The 22,400-nt window shown below is 38.9% G+C and overlaps 1 protein-coding gene across 3 annotated transcripts in view; it reads right to left on the bottom strand.

The window, feature by feature from the left end:
- Positions 1–16,268, bottom strand: part of IFT52 (intraflagellar transport 52) — a 32,743-nt gene extending 16,475 nt beyond the window's left edge. Inside the window, exons 1-7 of one of the 3 annotated variants that reach the window (XM_036753045.1) lie at positions 16,035–16,268; positions 11,153–11,277; positions 9,514–9,601; positions 7,764–7,893; positions 7,563–7,638; positions 3,765–3,836; positions 1,440–1,566 (exon numbers count right to left, since the gene is read on the bottom strand). In XM_036753045.1, the coding sequence (XP_036608940.1) occupies positions 1,440–1,566; positions 3,765–3,836; positions 7,563–7,638; positions 7,764–7,893; positions 9,514–9,601; positions 11,153–11,277; positions 16,035–16,055 (639 nt within the window). In that variant the 5' untranslated portion in view covers positions 16,056–16,268. Of the gene's footprint in view, positions 1–1,439; positions 1,567–3,764; positions 3,837–7,562; positions 7,639–7,763; positions 7,894–9,513; positions 9,602–11,152; positions 11,278–13,951; positions 14,038–16,034 lie in introns of those variants that run through there. The other 2 variants (XM_036753047.1, XM_036753046.1) reach the window with 2 other exon arrangements.
- Positions 16,269–22,400: the final 6,132 nt, after the last annotated feature.

Here is a 22,400-nt window from a genome sequence, read left to right as displayed (position 1 = left end):
TGGAAACAAAACTATAGGTAACTCCCAAAAAGAAAGTTCAAAAAATTGACTTTCCTTTCTACTAATCATATTTCATCTTATATTTTCCTTTCCCTAATATCACCATCTTTTCCCTACCTCATTTCTCTCAAATAGATTATAGATCTTCTTTCTAATCCTTTTTTCTGCCCTGACAGAGATTCTACCATTGTCTTCAGCTTCCTCTTCCAGCATTTTGTCTATAATTTCCTCCAGCTAAATGAAAAAGGATGTCTAGTTAAAGGCCAATTCTCTCCCTGCCCTTCATATTAACAGTTCTATTCTAGCAAAGCAAAAGGGCTGGAAAGGGGTAACAACAAGCTCAGTGATATAAATGACATTAAACTAGGAGCCAATACTCAAGTTCTAACCAGGGAGCTGCCAATGATTTCTAATAGGATTCTGAGGTCACTCTCGGTAATCACTGTTTGATCTCATGACACTGACTTGTCTCATAGAAACTGTGCTCACAAAGCACCACAGAAAAGTCAGGAGAAATTATGATTACAAAACAAGGAGACAATAACCACTTGCTGGTACAAATACAGCCAGGTCTCAATCAGTGCGAATAACAAATTCCTCGAAGTCGTTGCATTATTTAAATGAGCACTATTTTCATTGGGCTGGAAGCACTTACCACATTTTACATAATTATAACTTGCAATTATGCTTATTTGAATATACAAAACCACTCCAGGGGAGGGAGTCATTGCTTGCACAAACTGGGACCTAGCTGTACAGAGCAAAGTGCTCAAGGCTGGGCAATGTGCTCGGTATACGGGGTAATGACTATTCTAAAACGGATATTCATTAATTAAGTGCTGACTATCTAAAATGAAGTATTTCTGTTCATAGGGAAAAAAAATCATATCACTAGGATTTTTCCATATAAATGATATTAAAACATGTTTTTACAAAGGTTCAACTATCTTTTGTGGATATAAACTTACATATTTAAAAGGAAATACACTGTTTTCACATCTAGCTTGCATTATTAAACAATATTTTGTTTTCATTTGAAAATGTTTCTGGCTATTTGGGAAAGAACATTTGCAATACTCCCTTTATTAATAATGTTTTACATGTACAAAGTTATTTTAAGGAGCAAAGAAACATAAACTTCTTAAGTAAAGAGAGACAGGAATTGGTATCTAGGACAGGAATCTAATCATTGTTCTTCCAGTTTCAGTTTTCTTGGGATAAGCTAAAGCTGACACCAGTACTATCATACCATATAATCTAGTGTATTCTGACGTTTCGTTAAATTTATTTGTATCTGAATCTGTGTAATTTTACAAAGTACCAAGGGGAAAAGCCTGTAGCTGCAGACAAGGGTATTTACAAGTCACAAATTGTTCCAAATGTCTCTTTTTGTATATGTCAAGTAATATATGTAAAGACAAATTCAAGGAAGTTTGTACCTTAGAGTGGTAGAAAGCCAGAATGGGTCTGTTAAGGGGAAAGCAGACAGACCCAGTTGACAGAACAGCTACTGCCGGTTTCATCACACTCAGTGTGGCACCAAATGGATATACAAAGGTGAGAGCCCTATGGAAAAGTTCAGACATATTAAAAATAAAAACATTTAATAAGACTGACAAAAAATGATGCCCAATCTAATGACCAGAAAAAATCTTTTCTACCAGGCCTTGGTTTTTCCAAACTACCAATGGGAACAACTGAAGTAAACTTGCATTTATTAAGAGCCTATTATGTTTGAAGCACTGGGCTGACAACCAGGTATACAAAGAAAGTAAAAAAGAACCTCCGCTCTCAAGGAGCTCACTATACTGTTCATGTACAACATGCAAACAATTATATACAAACAAGATACATACAAGATAAACTGGAGATAATCTCAGAGGAACATCATTAGTCATATATTCAGATGCAAAATAAAAGAAAAATGGAAGTGGTAAACATTGCCATAGTTACTACTTACATTTCTCATTCGTATATTAAAAGACTTTACCATTAAGAAATAAGCCATTCAGGACTTTTTTTGTTGTTGTTGGAGGAGGGGAGAGTAGAGGAAATGGAAAGAAAACCTGACCTTCACGAAGGTATTACTATCACTCTTTGATAGCACTGAGGCATTTAAGCATGTTTCATTTTTTTTTAGCCAAAGAAAAACAAAGTTTATTAAAGATTCGCCATAATGGGTAGATTCTTAGGGAGCCTGAGCCTTTGTGACACTAATGCCAGCGGGCCAGATTAATCTGATCTGAGCCTAAACATGTTTTAAGGGTCTAGAAAGAAGATCTTCAACAGTTAAGGGGATCATGACCATGTTACAGTAACAACCACAACATAGCAAACATTTATTAAGCAAGGGCTATGTGCATAACAAGATTAGGGCTGTCAGGGTTGCAAAGATTGGATAAGGCACCGTCCCCCCCCCCCCCCCATCATTAAAGAACTTTTGGTCTAACAGAGAGACTAGACACCAACAGAGAACAATAATATACACACAACTGACATAGCTTACATGACCAGACTAAGAGAGTAGTCAAAGCTGGATAAACAACTTAAAGAGTTCTAAATTCATTTGCTTTGATCAACCTAGTATACCTTGAACTTTAAGATGATATAAGGGGAAAGATGGTATGCCTTTTGAGATAAATAACTTACATTTATGTAGCAGTTTTTGCTTTTTTAAATTGTCACATTTTATCCTCCCAACAACTCTCAGAGGAAGGTAGGAACATTTTAATCCCATTTTATAAAGAAGAAAAGTTAGTGAGAGAGACAGAACTAGAACCCATTTCTCCCACCTCAAAGTCCAATGGTATACTTGCTGCCTTTTTTAGGTATCTTAATCTTATTAAGATTACTTTAATCTAGGGGCAGCTAGGTGGTGCAGTAAATAGAGCACTGGCCCTGGAGTCAGGAGCACCTGAGTTCAAATGCAACCTCAGACACTTGACACATGTACTAGATGTGTAACCTTGGACAAGTCACTTAACCCCAATTGTCCTGCCAAAAAAAAAAAAACAAACAAAAAAAAAAAGATTAATCTGAATAGATTTCATTTCACTTCACAAAGCATTCAACTTCAGCTACTTCCCTAATTATCTCAGGAGTAGCTGTTGTTTGTTCTTCCACTTTGAAGAGGACCAATGACATCATAGGTTATGTCTTGACTCATGCATGATTGGATTTAAGTGAGGCAGAGTTGGAAAAAGTCATCAACCTCACTCTCTCTTTCTGAGTCATCAAAGTCCCGTGGCAGGACAAATGTAAAGAGACTGGCGATGGCCTGGGATGCAGTGAGTGACCTTGTTATCTTCCATGTCTGACCAAGCTCTAAGTGATCCACAGTACCTGCTTCAACTGCCTTCCCGGCCAGTGGAACAAACTGTTCTCATCTGCCCATTCCACTAGGGGAAGCTCTCACATGCTTGGGACAGACACCTCTCTAATTCACCAATGGGCTTAGGCCTGTCTGCCAAGATGGTTCTACTGGGGTGTGGCCACTGCACATGCTACAGCTTCTGGAATCCCAAGTGAGAGTTAGGTGAAAGGCGGACCTCAAAGGTGATTGAGCAACCCTAAAAAGGGTTTGGCAAGTCCTTACACCTGAACACCCCATCTCAGCAGTACCATCTAAAGCTATAAGGTTTCCCCCTTTAGCAATGAGAGTGCATAAAGAAGCTAAAAGAACTAGACCATGTACTGGAATTCCCCAATGTTAACACTTCGAAGGAAAAAAAAAATAAAACCTGAGACTAAGAATATATACTTACTGGGCATTGTTTCCATTGCTCTCCTCATCAATTATTCCAGGCACAGCTTTTCCCGCAGCTCGGCTTATTTCCCTTAAAGAAGCAAATACAAGTTTAGTTGTTTTTTTGTTTGTTTATTTGTTTTAAATAATATTTTATTTTTTCCTAATTACATGTAAAGACAATTTTTAACATTCATTAAAAAAATTTTGGTTCCAAATTTTCTTCCTCCTTTCCAAACTCACCCGTCCCTAAGTAATTAAAAAAAATTTTTTTTTTAATATTTTTACTTTTAGTTTATAACATTCAATTCCACAGGTTTCAGAGTGACTTATATGAACTGATGCTGAGTGAGGGGAGCAGATCCAAGAGATCAATATACATGATTACAGACACACGGTATCTGTAAGGACTAACTTTGATAGACTTGACTCCTCTCATCAATATGAGGTTCAAAGACAGCCCCAAAAGACTCATGAGGAAAAAAAAGATACGCACATCCAGAGAAAGAATTATGGAGTCTGAATGCAGATGTTGGCAAAGTATTTGCTCTCTCTTTTTTTTTTAACTTCTTTTTTTGGTTTCGTTTCTCTGATTCATTCCATTGGTTATAATTTTTCTTTACAAACTTAGTTTTAAAAAAAAACCTTGAATGTTAATACAAATTATGTCCAGTAAATACTAAAGAATATAAGGTCTAAAGAGGTATGCTAGAAATTTTTTCAAAAGACACTAAAACAATCTAAAACAGAAAGGCAAACACTTTAGACTATTTTAAGGTCTTCCCCGCCCCACAGTTCCTGTCCAAGAGGCACTTCTGATTTAGTTGGACAGAAAAACATACTTATATAAAATTTAATAATAGTGTAGGGCAATCTGTAATGAAGTACCTGCATGAATGGTATAAACCAGGGGTGAGGAACCTGTGGCCTCAAGGCCACATGTGGCCCTCTAGGTCCTCAAGTGCAGCCCTTTGACAGAGTCCAAGTTTTATAGAACAAATCCTTTTATTAAGGGAATCTGTGTTGTGAAGTCTGGATTCAGTCAAAGGGCCACATTTGAGGACCTAGAGGGCCACATGTGGCCTCAAAGCTGCAGGTTCCCCACCCTGGTAGACAATTAGTGCTAAAGGACTTCAGGGATGAATTGGAGGCTGAGTGTTCTTGTAGAAGTGGGATTTGAGCTGGGGCCTGAAAAATGGATGGGAAAGATCTGAAGAGGTAGAAATTTATGACAGAGAAGACAGTTGTGTTATAACAGTTCCTGCCACAGCAGAAAGGTATCTGGTTTGTGTCTAAACCTCATTTTTAATCTATTCATCATTGCTGGTTATCTTCCTATATTTCTCCTCCCTTTTGTGGCTAAACTCAATCTGTGCCTCTACTCCCTGTCCTCTTACTCTCTTCTTGGCTCTCTGCAATTCAGCTTCTGATCTCATCATTCAACTGAAAACTTTTCTCTCCAAAGTTACCAATGACCCTTTACCTGCCAAATGCAATGGCCTTTTCTCAAGCCTCATCCTCCTCACTTCTCTGCAACCTTTGACACTGTCCATCACCCTCTTCTCTTTGATGCTTTCCTCTCTAGGTTTTCCTAACACTGTTGTCCCGCCGGGTTCCCTCCTGTCTGAACACTCCTTTGAAGTGTCCTTTAGTGGACCTTCATCTAGGTCATGCCCTCTAACTGTATGTGTCACCCAGGACAACGTTTTAGGCCGTTTTTTTTTCTTCTCCCTCTATCCTATTTCACTTGGTGATCTCAATAGCTCTCATGTATTTAATTCTCATTTCTATGTGATGATGATCAGATCTATTCACCAAACCCTAAGCTCTCTCCCAGCTTCTCGGGTTTTGCATCTCCCATTGCCTATAGGATATCCTGAACTGATTAAATTCAACAAGTCCAAAACAGAACTCATTATCTTTACTCTCCCCACCTCCCTGCCCCAAAAGCTCCCATCCTGTTTTTAAATCCTTTCATAACCTGGCTCCATCTGCCTTTCCCATCCTCTTACCCTTTATTCCCCTTCACATATTCTACAATCCAGTGACCCCAGGCCCCTTGCTATTCTGTATACAAAACATTCCATCTCCCAACTCCGTGCCTACACAGCCGAGGGCTGTCCCCCAAACCTGGAATGCTCTCCTTCCTTGTCTCTACTTCCTGACTTGCCCAACTTTTTTCAAGTCTCAGTTAAAATCCCATTTTCTTCAAGAAGTCTAACCCTGATGCTAAAGTCTCCTCAGCAACTACTTCCAAATTATTCTGAATATGTCTTGTTTGTACACAGTTATTTGCATGTTATGTCCCCCATCAAACTAAAAATTCCTTGAGGGCAGGAAGTATTTTTGCCTTTCTCTGTATCCCCAGCACTTAGTACGGTACCTGGTTTACTAATAGATGCTTCTCGACATGTCAATAACTGCTATTTATTTAGTTTCTGGAAATAGGTGCCTGTGACGTATTTATAAAAGTATAAAGACATGTCAAGCATGTGCTCCAGCTCCAAAAATCTTCAAAGCACTAGTCTCTTACTTTCATTGGTCTTCCTGTGTCTTCCTACTTATGTCCAAAGAGCTTTACAACTTTACTAAACACATTTATATCACGCCCACCTCTGGGTCATGATATCTACTAGAAATGCCATCACTGTGCAAACCTTTTCTTTCAAAGAGTTCAAGTCATGCAGTGTCCATGAAACCTTGCTCAAATAATAATATTGTTCCCCAACTTCCAAGCTTCAGTCATCATCTCCACCAAATACACTAGACCCAAAACTAAAGGTTATATTTAATATAAGTATTAATTTCATCATACCACTTCCCTGCTCAAAATACAACCCAGAGCCCTCCACTGCCTACAAGATGAATTCCAAACTCCATAACCTAGCATTCAAACCTTCCACGATCTGGCCTCACATCCTACTTTGTCAATATTACCTCTTGCTTCTCTCAAATATGAGACACCAAAATGACCAACTGACTGATTACAAACATTCCATAGTCAGTCTGACCTTTCCTTATGCTGTTCCTTGTTTCCTGGAATGCCTTTCCACTCCTTTTAACCTACACAAAAACCTAACGAAGACATTCCTTCTCCACTTTCTAACATGTCACAGCAAAACTAAGGCTGAAATTATGAAGGATAAGAACTTTGTATAATAAGCTAATATAGTATTATGTCAAGTTTAGCATAACTGGGTGCTGCTTTGTACTACTTGTTTTAGCTCAAACAATAAATAATATTTATAGTTAACAAATGTGGTGTTTGTAATCATTTGTGTAAAAAGTCAGGCAGGCCCATGGTTTGGGCCATAACCTCACAGTATAATATTGTTTCCATGAAAAACTCCTATTTGCTTATGTTGTCTGGACTTACAGCACATTTTCCAGGAATATAACCAACCACAAATATGAGGCCTGGGTATACTTCTAAGCTGATTGCCTTAGATTATAAAATACTAGCAGGGAGGTACCATGCCTGTCTTGATTTATACAGCACTACATGTAATTAGACACTTACACTCTTGTGATAATGAGGACAACACTATGGATGTTAATACACATACTCCTTAGGAGACAATAAAGTTGTAGGTAATAAATGCACCAGGATGAAGCTCTTTTCATGGAATATAGCAGAAAAGTGGATTCTTACTTATGTCTCAAGAATGTAGGTTCCATAATTTACAAGATGGAAGGAGATAAATTATCCCCAAAACAGGGACTAAAAGTGCGAGGTAAGCAGTGAGAAAGTATGATTGGCAAGAGCAGTAAAGTGGCGGAGCATGACTAATAATATTAAAGCTTTTGATATGTTTACCTGTTTAAGACTCCATTGGATACCAAAGCTTCTTTAGGATGGAAATATTTGTAATATACATTTCTCACCACAGCATCTTCAGGGGAAGAAAAAAATAATTTTATAGACTAGACTATAAATAAATGGTAAATTTTATGGATTAAAAAACAGCCCCTGAAAATATTACTTCCAAAGCCACAAGTTTATAAAAAGTTTGGTTACCATTGTTAACCATGATCCCATACTCTTCTAGTAGAAAGTTAATATTGGTGTCAAATCTGGATTCACCACCTTCTCCTAGCATAACAAGGATATCTCCACCTCTTTCAAGATATTTCTTTAGCACTTCAAACTACACAAAAAAAAAAAAAATACAAATATCTGTGAGGAATTACTCTCAAGTACTATAGGTAAAAACTCAGTTATAGCTAGATTTTTTTTTTATGTCTTAATATTAAAAAGCAATGAAATATAAATATAAGCTTTTTTATTAGATCACTGCACAAGGCTACTAAGCCTGTCTTTAAGTGCAAAGCTCCAAAATATTGATGATTCAAATATTATATTTCACAAACGTGAATTTTCAGATGAGAAACCCTTTAATAACAGAAGAAACCATCACATTATAAGAAGACAAAATTTACAAAAGTAGACATATGACAAAATGTATAAATGCTCATTTTTTAATAATAAAAACATAGTAACAAAGTTTGCAGCCACCTGCAGTCTCTTGATAAAATTTTGACCCTCACATCCTGACCAGCTGTTTGACTAAATATTAAGGATGAAGAGAAAGGGAAAAGAAGAGAAAAACATCCATATGGAATCAGAACCACTCAGACTCCTTCTTCACAACACAAAGTAACAGCAGGGGACCTAAGCAGCACTCTATCAGTCAAGTTGTTTTTTAGGGCAAGAAAGTATTTTCCAAACTGTATTTCCCAGACAGTTTCTTTAAGCAGGGTCTTTCACTCTCCATGAAATAGAACAAAAAATAACAATTCCAAAGCAAAAACTAGTAGCTTTAACAGGAAAAAAGTAAGGCTAGTAACATTATTCTACAGCACTTTAAGGCTTACAAAGGGCTTTTTCAATGACAACTTTGTGAGGTAGAGAGTAAGAGGGTTGTTACGGTCATTTTATAAATGAGGCACAGAGCCTTGCCCAATGAATCAATCAACTAGTATTTACTGCTGCCTACTCTCTGTCAAGCCCTGTAGTAGATGCTGGAGATACAAATACAAAAACGAGTCAGTCCCGGCCCACAAGAAGTTTCCGTTCTCCCTGAAGGATAAAACAGATTCAAAGATAAATGGAGACAATATAGTACGACGGAAAAAGATTTTAACTTCTTTATCTAGGAAATGAAATGGTCAGACCTATTCTCTAGGAATATCAATTTAGCAGCTCTGTGGAAGATGAACTGGAGATAGGAGAGGTTGGAAAAAGGGAATCCAATGAAGTTAGACTAAGTGGTGAGAAAAAGAGGCAGAACCAAGATTTAAACTCAGGTCTTTCACTCTAAATCCAATGTTCTATCCCTAACGCCGTTCAGCCTCACCAAAAAAGCTACAGATGTTAAGGATAGGATTATCTACCCTATGCTACCCTAATTTTTCTATACTATTTTCACTGCTATACCACTATAAAAAAAAAAGAAGAAAAAACAACCACTCTAAATCCTACTCCACATATTAAATGTGATATCTAAAGAACACCAGACCTCTGTTATGGCCCTATACTAAGATTAGAGATATTATGTATTAGGAAAAAGAGAAGAGCTGCTTTATTCAGAATAACTCTAAATTTGAAGAGTGTCCCTTCTAGTTTAATCAACTTATTTCTATAGGAGGTAACTAAATGAATTAATAAAAGATTTACAAATACAGAAGCTAAGACGAAATTAATAAATCCAGTAGTAGTTTATGATATACAAGATTTAGCTTTACTCTACTTGCAAGGTAATTCTTACCTCAGCAGCTGTAAATTTTTCCCTTGGTCCTGCTGTAATCCACAATTTCACCCCAATCAACTTCTCTGAAGTGATTTCATCTTTTAAACTAAAAGGGTAAATTAAGCAAATATGATTACATAGCCCAGAATCATTTATGAATTATTCTATCTTGCAGGCTGTATGGAAAATACAAGCTATAGAACTAGAGCATGGGAAGAATCATAGAAGCAATTTAGGATAACCTTCCATCAGTTATGTACTGATCCAACCATTCTGTAGTGCATTTTGGAACTATGGCCAAAGGGCTACAAAACTGTGCATACCCTTTGACCCAGCAATACCACTGCTATGTCCGTATCCCAAAGGGATTTAAAAAAAGAAAAGAAAAAGGACTTATATGTACAAAAAGATTTACAGCACCTCTTTTTGTAGTAGCAAAGAATTGGAAATGGAGAAGATGCCCATCAATTGGGGAATGGCTGAACAAGCTGGTGTATATGATTGTGATGGAATGTGTGCTATAAAAAATTATGAGCAGGATGCTTTCAGAAAAACCTGGAAAGACTTACATGAACCAATACAAAATGAAATAAGCAGAAGCAAGAGGGTATTGTACACAGTGATAGCAATACTGTACAATGATCAACAGTACATGACTTTGTTATTCTCAGCAAAATAAAGATCCAAGACAATTCTGAAGGACCCATAACGAAAAATGCTATCTACCTCCAGAGAAAGAACTGATGGAATATGAATGCAGATAGAAGCATACTGGTTTTTTTTTTAACTTTCTTTATTTTTCTTGGGGTTTTTTTTGTCTGTTTCTTTTACAACATGGCTAATATAAAAATGTGTTTTGCATGACTGCACATATATACCTTTATCAAATTGCTTGCCTTCTCAATGAGGGGAGAGGGTAGGAGAGAATTTGGAACTTAAAATTGTTTTTTAAAAAAGGCTTAAAATTGTTTTTACAAGTAATTGAAAAAAATAAAATTTAAATTTTTTTTTATTTTTAAATTTTTTAAAAAAGATAAATGCAAGAACCTCTTCAATATCATTCCCAGTTGGTGATCATCTAGATTCTATTCAAATACTTCCAGTAAGAAAGAAAATTACCTATACAGCCAAAACAATTGAATAATTATAGCCTTTAACTGGAAATCTGATTATGTCAATATTAATTTAAATATTTAAAATTAATTTAAACTTCTACATTCATTTTACAAGAAAATGAATACACTTATTTTTTCTTTCTATTATACTGATCCTACTCAAACATGCATTATTGGATGAGTTTTTAAATTATTTGAGTAGCTTGGTTTTTGAAAAGGGTTTAGCTGTTCTAAGAAACCAGGAACTGACATTAGTGTAACTACTCACTTTGTAATTTTTGAGATGATCCTACTGAATTCATTATAGAATTTGTTTATAGTTTGCACGAAAAGTAATGGCAATTATTTACTGCTTTATTATTTTCATATTCAACTCCTTAAATAATCTAATAAATGGTCCATTTTACAACAAAAGACATATGAGAAAAGACCAATTACTAGTAGGCTACTATTGCTATGGTTATTCAGAAGAGTCTTCCATTTTACTAGTATGTTACAGCTGCTACAGTTGCTGAGAGTAGAAAACCGTAATAACTACTCACCTCTGAATCTTCCAGTTACTACGAAGCCTTTTCTGCAAGGACTTATAGCCACTGTTGGTGGTAAATATCTCCTTTTTTGATGCATTAAAGAGAATGGTGCTTCGAAGCTCTTTCTCCATAGTTACCTCAAATGAAATGGAAACAGTTAGAAAGTAAAAGGCAATGTAGTTGGAGGGTATAATAATCCAACTGAAAACAAACTAAAACACCAAAGTGATACCTGTTTCTAAATAAGTCTCAGTATGTTTACAAGATTATAAGGTTATATATAGCAAAACAAGGGTTTTAAAAACACATTCTGAAAAGAAAATAGCAAACATTTGTAATTCTTCCTTATCACACTTTATCTGAATTAACCAGCTTATAACAGTATCCCAACTACAATATTATTACAAGTTTCAAAGGTTAAACTGGGAAAAAAAAAAACCATTATTCGAAATAGAAATCCAATGCTCAATTCAGCACATTGAGAAAAAGGGGCTTCTGATTTGGAACTTCTCTACCCTATCCATCTCTTCCATACTACCCTCTCAAGCCTTTACTCTATTTCTATGACCCTTGGACTATATTTCTAATATCTTTTTACTCTGACTAGTGCCTTTTTGACCTACCATTCCTCAAAGGGGATCTCCATCTTTGGATCTTCCTTCATCAATTTTGCCCATAAACTACTACATTTTTTTTTGTGGTTTCCTTCCACCAAGACTTCTCACCAACGGCAACAACCAGACTATTTTATGAAGTATCAATGAGATTAAGCCTTAGACACTAAACCTTATCCACTTGCCATTTCCAGTTTAAAACTATTTCTAAAATTGAGATTCTCTCAAACCAAAAACAATCCAGTTTGCTACTCTGTTATCAACCAGCAAAATGATATTTTTGGGCCTTGAAGCTCTAGGTCAAGGAGTCAGGCAACCACCCTCACTGGTTTTATCAGAAGCCAACAAAGGGTACCTATTATAAACACCAGACCTTCAGCCTAAGAGAAACTATGTCATGGTTTTAGGATATTGGATTTAGAACTAGAAGAGACCTTAGAGATCAACTGGTCCAACTTCTCCTTTACAGATAAGGAAGCTGAGTTCCAGAGAAGTTAGTCATTTCCCTAAGACCACACAGGAGATAAGTAGCAGAGCCGGGATTAAACCCAGTTCCTCTGCCTATAGATCCAGTGCTCTTTCCACTAATGCCTCTACACAATATAAAAACAGCTAAATGTAACCCCCTACCCCACCCCACCCCCCCAAAAAAAACTGTTGTTAAAGCTATGAACAATATCTATCAATTTTCAAAGGAATCCATAAATAAGAAGCTCAAGAACAATTACTATCAGCAGTAATGGAGACTAAAAATAATTTTAAATTTTATTGTTCTATGGTATGTTTTAAAACTTATGCAACACAGAGACCTATATGTAGAGAAAATGATTAAAGGACCTCTCCTAAGAATAAGAACTATATGCAACTCAAATGTCAAGTACAGACACAGATCCTTGTATCAGAACTCCTCCCTCCATATTCTACTATCCACTGGTACTGCTTTCTGTGATGTTTAACTCACCCAAGACATTCCATCTCCTGACTCTGGGCATTTTCTCTGGTGTTCCCTATCCCTGGAATGCTCCTCCTCCCTATCTCTACTTTCTGGCCTCCTTCAAGTCTGCTAAAATCTCACTTTTGGTAAGAAGCCTTTCCTAGTTCTACCCCCCACAGTGCCTTCCCTCTGTGATTATCCCCAACTTAAACTCTAAGAATCTACATAGTTGTTTGAATATTGTCTTTCCCCCTTAGATTATGAGTTCCTTGAGATCAGGGATTGATTTTGTCTTTCTCTATATACCCAGCTCTTAACATAGGGCCTGCACATAGCAGGCACTTAATAAATGCCGGCTAACTGGGCTTGACTTCAAAACCAAAATCCAAAGACTTTTGTCAAGCAACAAAAAAGACACAGAAACATCCTGACAATACAGAGACAGAAATGCGAAGCCCAAAGTGAGTATCACCACATCAAAGTATTCCTGGGAGCATCAGGAAATCAACCCCATATTTGTTCTTGGCTCCAGTACAAGCATTAAAGAATATTGCTGAATTGGGAAAAGAAAGATTATAAGAATAAGTATTCTTGGGGACTCCTTATACTATGTCTCATCTTAGCCAGATTTCAAAAATAAAAGACCCACAGGGGATAAGTTATTTGTCCATGGTCACATACCTAGCAGTGTTAGACCTATGACTAGAATCCAAGTCCTGACTACCAACCCACATCTCTTTCTACCATACTACACTTACCTCTTAGATCAAATTTTTAAATTCATCCTTCCAGCAAATGTTTTACTCGGTTATATGAGCATCCTAAAAGGCAAACATTAATGGTCTTCCACTAAAATCCTACTCTGAAGCCTCATCATGGCATAAAGAGGACACTAGGATCTCAAAGGTAATGCTAGCAGAGTACAAAGCTCTGGAAGGTCTTACACCAAACTAAAAAGGCTTTAAGTATAGGCCCAGTGACAGGCTATGTTTCTTATCTGAGGACCAACCTAGACAAACCTGAAGAGGTTCATCACTAGATGGGCCACCCAGTAAAGAATTTTTCAGTTGAAGAAACTCTTAAGTATTGAAGACACCAAAGACAAAACATAATGCTCAAAGAACTTAAAATCTTATATACATAAATCATAAACAGCACTGCAGCATTTAAAACTAGAAAGTACTTTAAAGTACTTAGTCCAACCCCCTCATCCTATAGAAAAGGAAACTGAGATCCAGAGAGGAAAAATGACTTGTTTCTCACCACATATAGTAAGTAGAGGAATCAGAACTGGAACCCAGGTCCTCAGATCTCAAAACAATCAATCAATCAAACATTTATAAGCACCCACTTTTGTCAAGCACTGTGTTTGGCATCAAGGATTCAAAGACATAAGCAGAACAATTTCTGCCCTCAAGGACACTGTAATGGAAAAGACAACGTGAATATGTACAGGTTACACAAGACACAAAACAAATGTAATCTTGTGGGGAACAAGTAGTGAGGAGGGACGTGAAAGATCTCAAGCTGAAGGTAGCACTGGAACTGATTCTTGAAGGAAACTAGGCATTCCAAGAGCCACAAGGGGGAAGGAAAAGCATTCCACACATGGAGAACAACCTGTCCAAAGGCAAGAGACAACAAGAAGGCCAGTACAGCCAGAACCTGATTTGGAGGGTGTAATGTAATACAAGGCTGGAAAGGTAGAATGGGGCCAGATGATGAAGAGTTTCACATGAAGCAGAGAAGTTTATGTTCGAGTCTAGAGATGATGGTGAATCATTGGAGTTTATATTAAGAAGGGCAATATGGTGGACTTTAAGAAAACTGCTTTAGTGGTCCTATGGAAAATGGATTTGAGTAAGGAGAGATTTGAAGCTGAGAGATCAATTAGAAGGCTACTGCAGTAGTCCAGAGTGAGAAGTGATAAGACTCTGAAGAGATGGTGATGTGAGTGGAGAGAAGCAGATATACTGGAGAGGGATAGATTTAGCAAATGAGTGGATATGTGAGGAGCTGAGGATGCAAAACAGGTTGCAAAACTAGATGACAGAAAATAGGGTGGTGAGCTACAATAAGAAACAGGAAAGTTAGGAAGAAAAGCCGGTTTGGAGGGAAAGATAAAAGAAGTCCGTTTTGGTCTTACTGAGTTCAAGATGTTTCTGGGACATCCCATTCAAAATATCCAATAGGTAAGTAATTGATGATGCAGGCTTGGAGCTTGGGAGAGAGATTGGAGATAGATATGTAGATGGGGGAGTCATCTGCACAAAGATGGCAACTGAACTCATGGGGAAAAAAGAGTATGGAGAGAAAAAAGGGAGCTCAGGACAGAGCCTTGGTGCACAGACACAGCTGCGGGGCACAGTGATATGGCTGAAGATCTAGCAAAGGAGACTGAAAAGGGAAAGTCAGACATAGAGGAAAATCAAGAAAGAACAAAGACAAACCTAGCATCCTTTTGAAGTCAGGTCTCATCAAGTGCATAGGAGCTATCCAAAGGGGAGATATTCAACCTTTGAAAAGAGAGATCACTTACAGCTGGGGAATCTGGAAAAATTTTATATGAGGCAGTATGTGAGGTAATTAGGGGGACTGAATAAAGGTAAGAACGTGAACTGGGAAGTTGAAGGGAGGGGAGAATCTTTTCAGAAGGGTGGAAAGTCATTCCAAGCATGTATAAAAGCACAGCAGGGCTATGCCATTATAATGACCAGGAGGTTCGACCCTGAAAAAGGACCGGTAAAATGCACCTCAGCCCTTTCTTTGCAGCACCAGCTGAGGCGTTGGTCGTTTTTACTGAAATGCTTTTACCTTTTTTAAAGCTTCTGAAATGTATTTTGTTACCAGAGCATGCTCACTTGGGTGAGAGGAGGGAAGAGAGGCATATTTGGAAAGTGATGTAAAAATAAATACTAATTTTTTTTTTGTTTAATCAGACGGAGGGAGCAGCCATGCAAGATGGCCAGAGTCGCTGTAGCTCTATTTGGGGCGCCCAGGGAGATGAGTGTGAGATACAGCTGGTCATTTCCGAGGCGCAAAAATCAAAATCCAGGAGTCCCAAATCGGCGCAGCACCACGGAAAGAGCCGTGGATTCGAAATCGGAAGACGCGGGTTCAAATCCCAGCAAGCCTCCTTCTCCTCCCTGACCCTCAGTCTCCGCATCTACAAAATACGGGGATCTCGAAGTTCTTTCCAACTCTGATTCCTAACACCACATATTAATCCCGGTTCCGCGTGGCTCCGGGCCTAGGGGTCCCCGCGGGAAATGGGCAGGCCTAACTCGAGGAGGAGGTGGCCTTCATCCGGCAGCCCGCAGCCGGACCGGGCCGGAAACCCTCTTACCTGAGGCCCACTGACCACCATCGCCCCGCAGCGCCGACGAGCATCACTGAGGGGCAAGTCTCCAGGTGCAGCCGCCACCGGTGCCGCCGCCGCCGCTGCCTCCGCTCCGCCTAGCAACGAGCGGGCGACACCGCGCGCAGGCGCACCCACGGGCGACCTCTACTAAGATGGCGAACCTTTTATAAGGCCTCCGGGAGGAATGCAGCGTGATGACGCAATACGCTCTCGCTTTGCATGGTCGTTCGAGGTTGCGGAGAGATGCTGGAGAAAGGAAGCGGCTGATCCCTGAGCCCAAGCGGGGACGAGTTTAACTTGGAACTAAACTCAGTGGACTGACCCATTTCCGATATTACAACTAAGACAAAGATAAACTTAGTTTTTTCTTTCTGGGACGCCAATGCTAAGTAGCTTATTTTTGTTTTTTAGAATAATGACTAAAAACGTGGAAAGATAACGAGCTTCAACGATCAACGTTCCTCAGTTCCCACGAGGAGAATAATGGTTTCTTCCAGCCGCTGTTCTTGCCAGCCTATTGGCTGCTCCTCCCCCCCCCCCCCCCCCGCCCTCCTCATTTAGTTAGTAGGCCAGTGGTTGCTGTGAGCGGGTTAGTCTAAACGCGAGAACTGCGCTGTGCTCAATTTGGCACTATTTCAATTCAGTGCGCATTTGTTTAGCGCCAACACGGTGAAGGGTTGATTCTCGGAATAATATAAAGTTTAGATGATACGAACCCTACCCCGTGGAGCTTATATGGAGACAGTAGAGGGGATAAGACTAAGATGTTTTCCTTTTTTTTAGTCTAGACCTCTAATTTCGTGCGTATGAGATATTGGCAAAATGAGAATTCCCTCTACGGGCGCAGATCTTCAATTCATCTGTCACTTACAGTCAGAGAGCTGCTTGAGGAGTTGGGAAGTTAACTTGCTAACGTTCGCAAGGCTAGTATGCTTCAGAGAGGAAGCATTTGAACCTCCAACTTCCCGACTCCAAGGCCAGCCCTCCGTGCACTACACGGGGGTGTCTCTCCTAGGGCTACCAAAATCAAAACAAAAACACGACAGCAACAGAACATAAGCCGTGGTGATAAAGTACCAGCCAAACCAGTCAGTCCATCACCAGGTAGGTGACAGTAGAAAAAGCAACTAGAATGCAAAAGAATTGGTGACGAGTGCATCAGAGGTGAGAAAACCAAAGTGTTGTAAAGAGAGCCAAGAGGGCAAGGTCGTTTCCAACTGGAGGGGGAAGAAAGGGAGGGATCAAAGAAGGCTACGTGGAGGACGTAGCATCCGAGTTGGGTTTTGAAGGAGTTGTAAAAAATCAACAAGCAAAGAGAAGAAAGACCGTGGAAGGCATAGAGGCTAAACAAACTCGTGCTTGCCTTCTTAGATGGGCTTTTTGAATTGCTGTGGTGGAGGAAAAGATCATTCGGATCCCAACAATATTGGCTCCTTCCAAACTTAATCCATTTCCCCGACCATACTGAAAGCCTTTCCAATTTGGTAGGGACTGCCAGAGTTAGGCTGTTTTGGCATTTTCATCTAAAACAAAGGGTCACTTTCCATACCAGGATGAGTCAACAGAGGAAGACTTTGGTAAAGGAATGTCTTCATGAGGCTGCGGAAATCTAGGTATCTAGGTATCCAATTGGCAGAAGTCTAGGATCCAAGGAGAGGGAGGCAATAGCCTGGAAATGTGGAAAGAATAACCAAATCAAGTCAACTAAATTCGGATACAAAAAAATTGGGGTTCAAATCCCAATTTTGTTCCTTAAACTACTACTATGGCCTCAGGAAAGTCATTCAACCTTTCTGATCTCAAATGTCTTTGTAAAATAAAAGAGTTGGATTAAATGATCTGAAAGGTCCCCAATCAACTCTCAAGTCATATGGTCTCATGATTCTCTGTTCTGGTCAGCACTCATGTGGATTAGAGTACCTCTGGGTAGCCTCACATTTTAGCAGGGAAATTTTTGTCAGAATGTGCTCCAAGGAAGGTAGCTTGAATGGGGAGAGGCCATGAAACCACAGTAACTTGACAGTAGTCACTAATAAGTATTTGTTGATTGACTGATGCAAGCCCTTTGACAACCTGACTGTGTATCATTTCAGTGGAGGAGATGAAGCTCTTTGCCATATTGCCCAGTCCATGTGCATAAGGTCTTTATTCAGACCTCACAAGACTTTTTGTTGCGTGTCCTACTTTGGGCAGCTAAGTGGCCCAGTGGATAGAGTGCTAGACCTGGAGTCAGGAAGTCTCATCTTCCTGAATTCAAATGTGACCTCAGACACTAGCTGTGTGACCCTGGAAAAGTCACTTAAACCTATTTGTCTCAATTTCCTCATTGTAAAATGAGCTGGAGAAGGAAATGGCAAACCACTCCAGTGAATAACCAAGAAAAAAGAATGGGACATGACTGAAAAACAACTAAACAACAAATTTTGCATTACAGTTGTCTGCCTGTTAAACCATTACATTGTAACTTCCATGAAGGCAGGGATTCTGTCTTAAATATCTTTGTATCTGTATCAGTAATTAAGGTGGGACTTTTTTACTGTTTTCTCTTTTGGAGCACTTATTTCATCAAGTGCCCCTGATGAGTCTGGCCTTTGTTTCTTTGATTAAATCAGGTGTCTTTGATGACCTGCTTACCTCAAGGGAAAGCCTAGTTTACATGGGTTTGAGTCCCAAGTTGTGACACCCTTTGATGCAGAACAGGGTATATAAACTCAGAGGTTGGCATTTTTTCCTTTGGGGGCTCAGTCATGGAAGGAGTGTTGAGACTCTGCACAAGCCGTTGTAACCGCCCCCCGACTTTGCTAACCCAGACCCACTGGTTCTTCTCTGGTAACTGAATTGTGATTTGGTCTATTTATATTGTCTCTGTTTTTAATTTATTTTGTATTTGCTCTGAAGTTCAGGGTGCTGGCTTTTCCTCCTGAATTAAGTGAATTATATATGTATGTTTGATTAAAGTGAGATTAACTCTCTTAACCATTTAAAGTTACTTTTCTTAGTAAAGCAGATCAAAGAATCTGTGCTAGCAGCCTTCTTGTTGTTGGTCTTGTGTTGGTTTTTCACCCCAGCAGCTGCTGCTAGCCAAATTGTTATTACAGTATCTCATAGGGGTGGGGATCAGGTTCAGTGATTAATGTTACCAAAAAAAGAGAAGGAAGACAGGAAGGAAGAAAAAAGGGTCATTGAAACATTTAAAAGAACATGCACAAAAGAACAGAAGTTCGTGCTAATTTTCTTTGTATTGTTGTAATTTTAGTATATGTGTTGCAGAAATGAGCATGAAAACGGACACTCAGATGGAACACAGACAAACAGATAATCTGGACAGCTTTTAAATTAACATGTTGAATGTAACTATATATGTGTGTCATGATTTCATATTCAATCTTTTTTCCCCTTAGGATATGGAAATGATGTGTGGATGTTTAAGTTCAGAATGTTAAAATGAACGATTTTGTGTCTCTCCCAGAACCTCACAGAGGGCACTACAAACATTAAGTGCTTACTTTTTTTTTGGTAGAGGTCTGTAGGTGACCTTGAAGAGAGCAATTTCTATCAAGCAGTAAGAAGAGAAGCCAGATTGTAAATCAGATTGAAGGGTGAGTGGGAGGTGAGAAAGTAGAGATGAGGAATGTAGACAGCTTTTTTTTTTAGGAGTTTAACTGTGAAAAGAAGAGATATAGGACAACAGATGAACTCATTTAAAAAACAGAACTCACTATCCCCCCTTCTTCCTCCTACCCCCATTCATCCCTCTTTATTTCTGTAGAGGGCACCATTGTCCTTCTACTCTCCCAGGTTTACAACCTCATAGTAAACCTTGATTTCTCACTCTACTTAATCCTACACACCAATCAGTTGCCAAGGCTTATCAATTCTACCTCCAATTCTCTCACATCTTTCACCTTCCCTCCACAGGGCTGCCACCCTAGTTCTCCCCTTACTTAGACTATTGTGATAACTTCCTAATAAATCTTGCTGCCTCAAATGTCTCCCTTTTCCAATCAATCCTCTACACAGATGCCAAAGTGATAGTGTTAAAGCACAGGTCTGGCTGCTATTCTGCTGGTCCATAATCTCCAGTGGCTCTCTATCACCACTAGAATCAAATACAAATTACTTTGTTTGGCACTTAAAGTCCTTTACAAAGTGGCTGCAACCCAATTTTCTAGGCATATTGGACATTATTCCCTTTCACACAGCCAAATTCCACTACATGCTGCTTCTCATGTATTATATATAATACGTACCATTTCCTGCTTTCTTTGTAACTGGTCCCATACCTAGAATGCATTCCCTGATCACCATCACTTCCTAAAATCTCTAGCTTCCTTCAAACCTCCCCTCAAGCACTACCCCTTACGTGATGTATTTCTGGGTCTCCATAGCTGCTAGTGAATTCATGCCTTAAGTTACCTTGTATTTTCTTTCTTTTTATAAAAAATAAATAATACTTATATATGTAGATGTTCTTTCTCTGATAGAATTTAAGCTCCTTGAGGGCAGAGGCTGTTTCATTTTTTGTTTGAATGCTCAACAGAATGCTTGATACTTAGTAAGCATTTAATAATTTGCTGGTTTGACTGACACAATTTAGTAACTGAGTATCCCCCATCATCTACTAGAGGTTCCCAAAATTATTTGGCCTACTGCCCCCTTTTCAAAAAAAAAAACTTACTCAGTGCCCCCCTGGAAATCTACTTTCTTTAACCCTTTAATGGTTTGGGGTTTTTTTTTAATTTGCATCTTTTTAAGCTACTACTGCCTGTCTGGATAGTTCAAGTACCTGCCAGGGGGCAGTATCACCCACTTTGGGAACCTATGAAAGAGAATAAAAGACAGTCCAGAGCTCTTTTAGGTAAGGTGGTCTGGGAAAGCATGAAAGGCTGCTCTCTCGCATCCAGAGATCATTGTTCACTGCAGCTCTTTTGGTGCCCTGGGCATCAGTGTTGGGAGCTTCTTTCACCAGTCCCTTATACAGTATTAGTCTCTAGTGAGCCATGTTTAATTAGGGTCTTATTCCCCAATCTGTTTTCTCTCTCTTCACACACACTCCATACATGGAGCAATGGACATACTAATTCTGTGTGAGCCAAGTCACTTAACCTTTCCCAGACTCAGTTTTCTCCTTTTTTAAAATGAGGGAATTGGACTAGATAACTCTAAGATTCCTTCCACCTTGAAATCTTATGCCCTGTGAGTGAGGGAGATAGTAGAAGTTGACATGAGAGAGCAAGATGGATGGTAAAAGTTACCCAGCCATGTTAATTTTCTAGAAAAAGTTTTTCACCCTTTTTGAGGAAGAACTGTTCTCAATGAGATGATGTAAGGGTAATTAGAATATTACCTTAAGTTATATTTCTTGCCACTACCATCTCCGGGGGAAAGAAGTTCTATTAGATCATTACCTGTCCTGTCATTCAGTGTTTGCTTTCATCTGTCTCAAACTTGCCTCTCTCAAGTTGCAAAAGATCCACCTCATTCCACATCTTGGGAATTCAGTGAATGAGTCCATATTCATACTATACATGCCATTCATTTTTGTTTTGTTTTGTTGGTAGAAGTTGATCATATCCCATCTCAGCCTTCACTTTTACGTACTGAAGAGCTCTAGTTTTTTCCATCTGTTCTGAACCTGTTAGGTTCTATTTTTCTTTTCTTGAGGTCGATTAGAATGTAAGAACAGGGGCTATGACAATTTTTATCTTTGTATCTCTAATTTGTTGTTGTCACTCAGTCATTTTTGGTTGTATCCAACTCTTCGTGACCTCATTTGGGGTTTTCTTGGCAAAGATACTGGAGCGGTTTGCCATTTCCTTTTCCAGCTCATTTTGCAGATGAGGAAACTGAAGCAAACAGGGTCAGGTGACTTACCCAGAGTCACACAGCTAGTAAGTGTCTGAGGCCAGACTTGAACTCAAGATGATGAGTCTTCCTGACTCCAAGCCTGAAACTGTATCCACTTCACCATCTAGCTGCCCTTTTACCTCAATACTTTCACACAGTGCCTTATATATGATGGGAGTTCAGTAAATGCTTGTTGAATGAGCTATCCACTATAATGCAGGAATGAACACAACATAGTTTTCTGTTTTATATGGTAGAATCAGGGTTTTTTTTAAATGTTTTTTATTAGTGCTTTTCAAAAATTGCCATCATTTCCTAAATAGAACCCTCTCTTATAACAAAGTAGAGAGGCAGAATGAGTCATATACTGGACTCGGTATCAAGAAGAACTGGATTCAAATCCTGTCTCTGAAATTTTCTTAGCTGTGTGACCCTGACCAAACCTCTCTGTGCTTCAGTTTCTTCATCTATAAACTGAAGAGAATGCCTCTTGTACCTACTTCA

Source organism: Trichosurus vulpecula, chromosome 3 (genome assembly GCF_011100635.1).
Source record: "Trichosurus vulpecula isolate mTriVul1 chromosome 3, mTriVul1.pri, whole genome shotgun sequence".
Taxonomy (NCBI): Eukaryota; Metazoa; Chordata; class Mammalia; order Diprotodontia; family Phalangeridae; genus Trichosurus; species Trichosurus vulpecula.
This window is presented reverse-complemented; position numbering and strand designations above follow the sequence as displayed.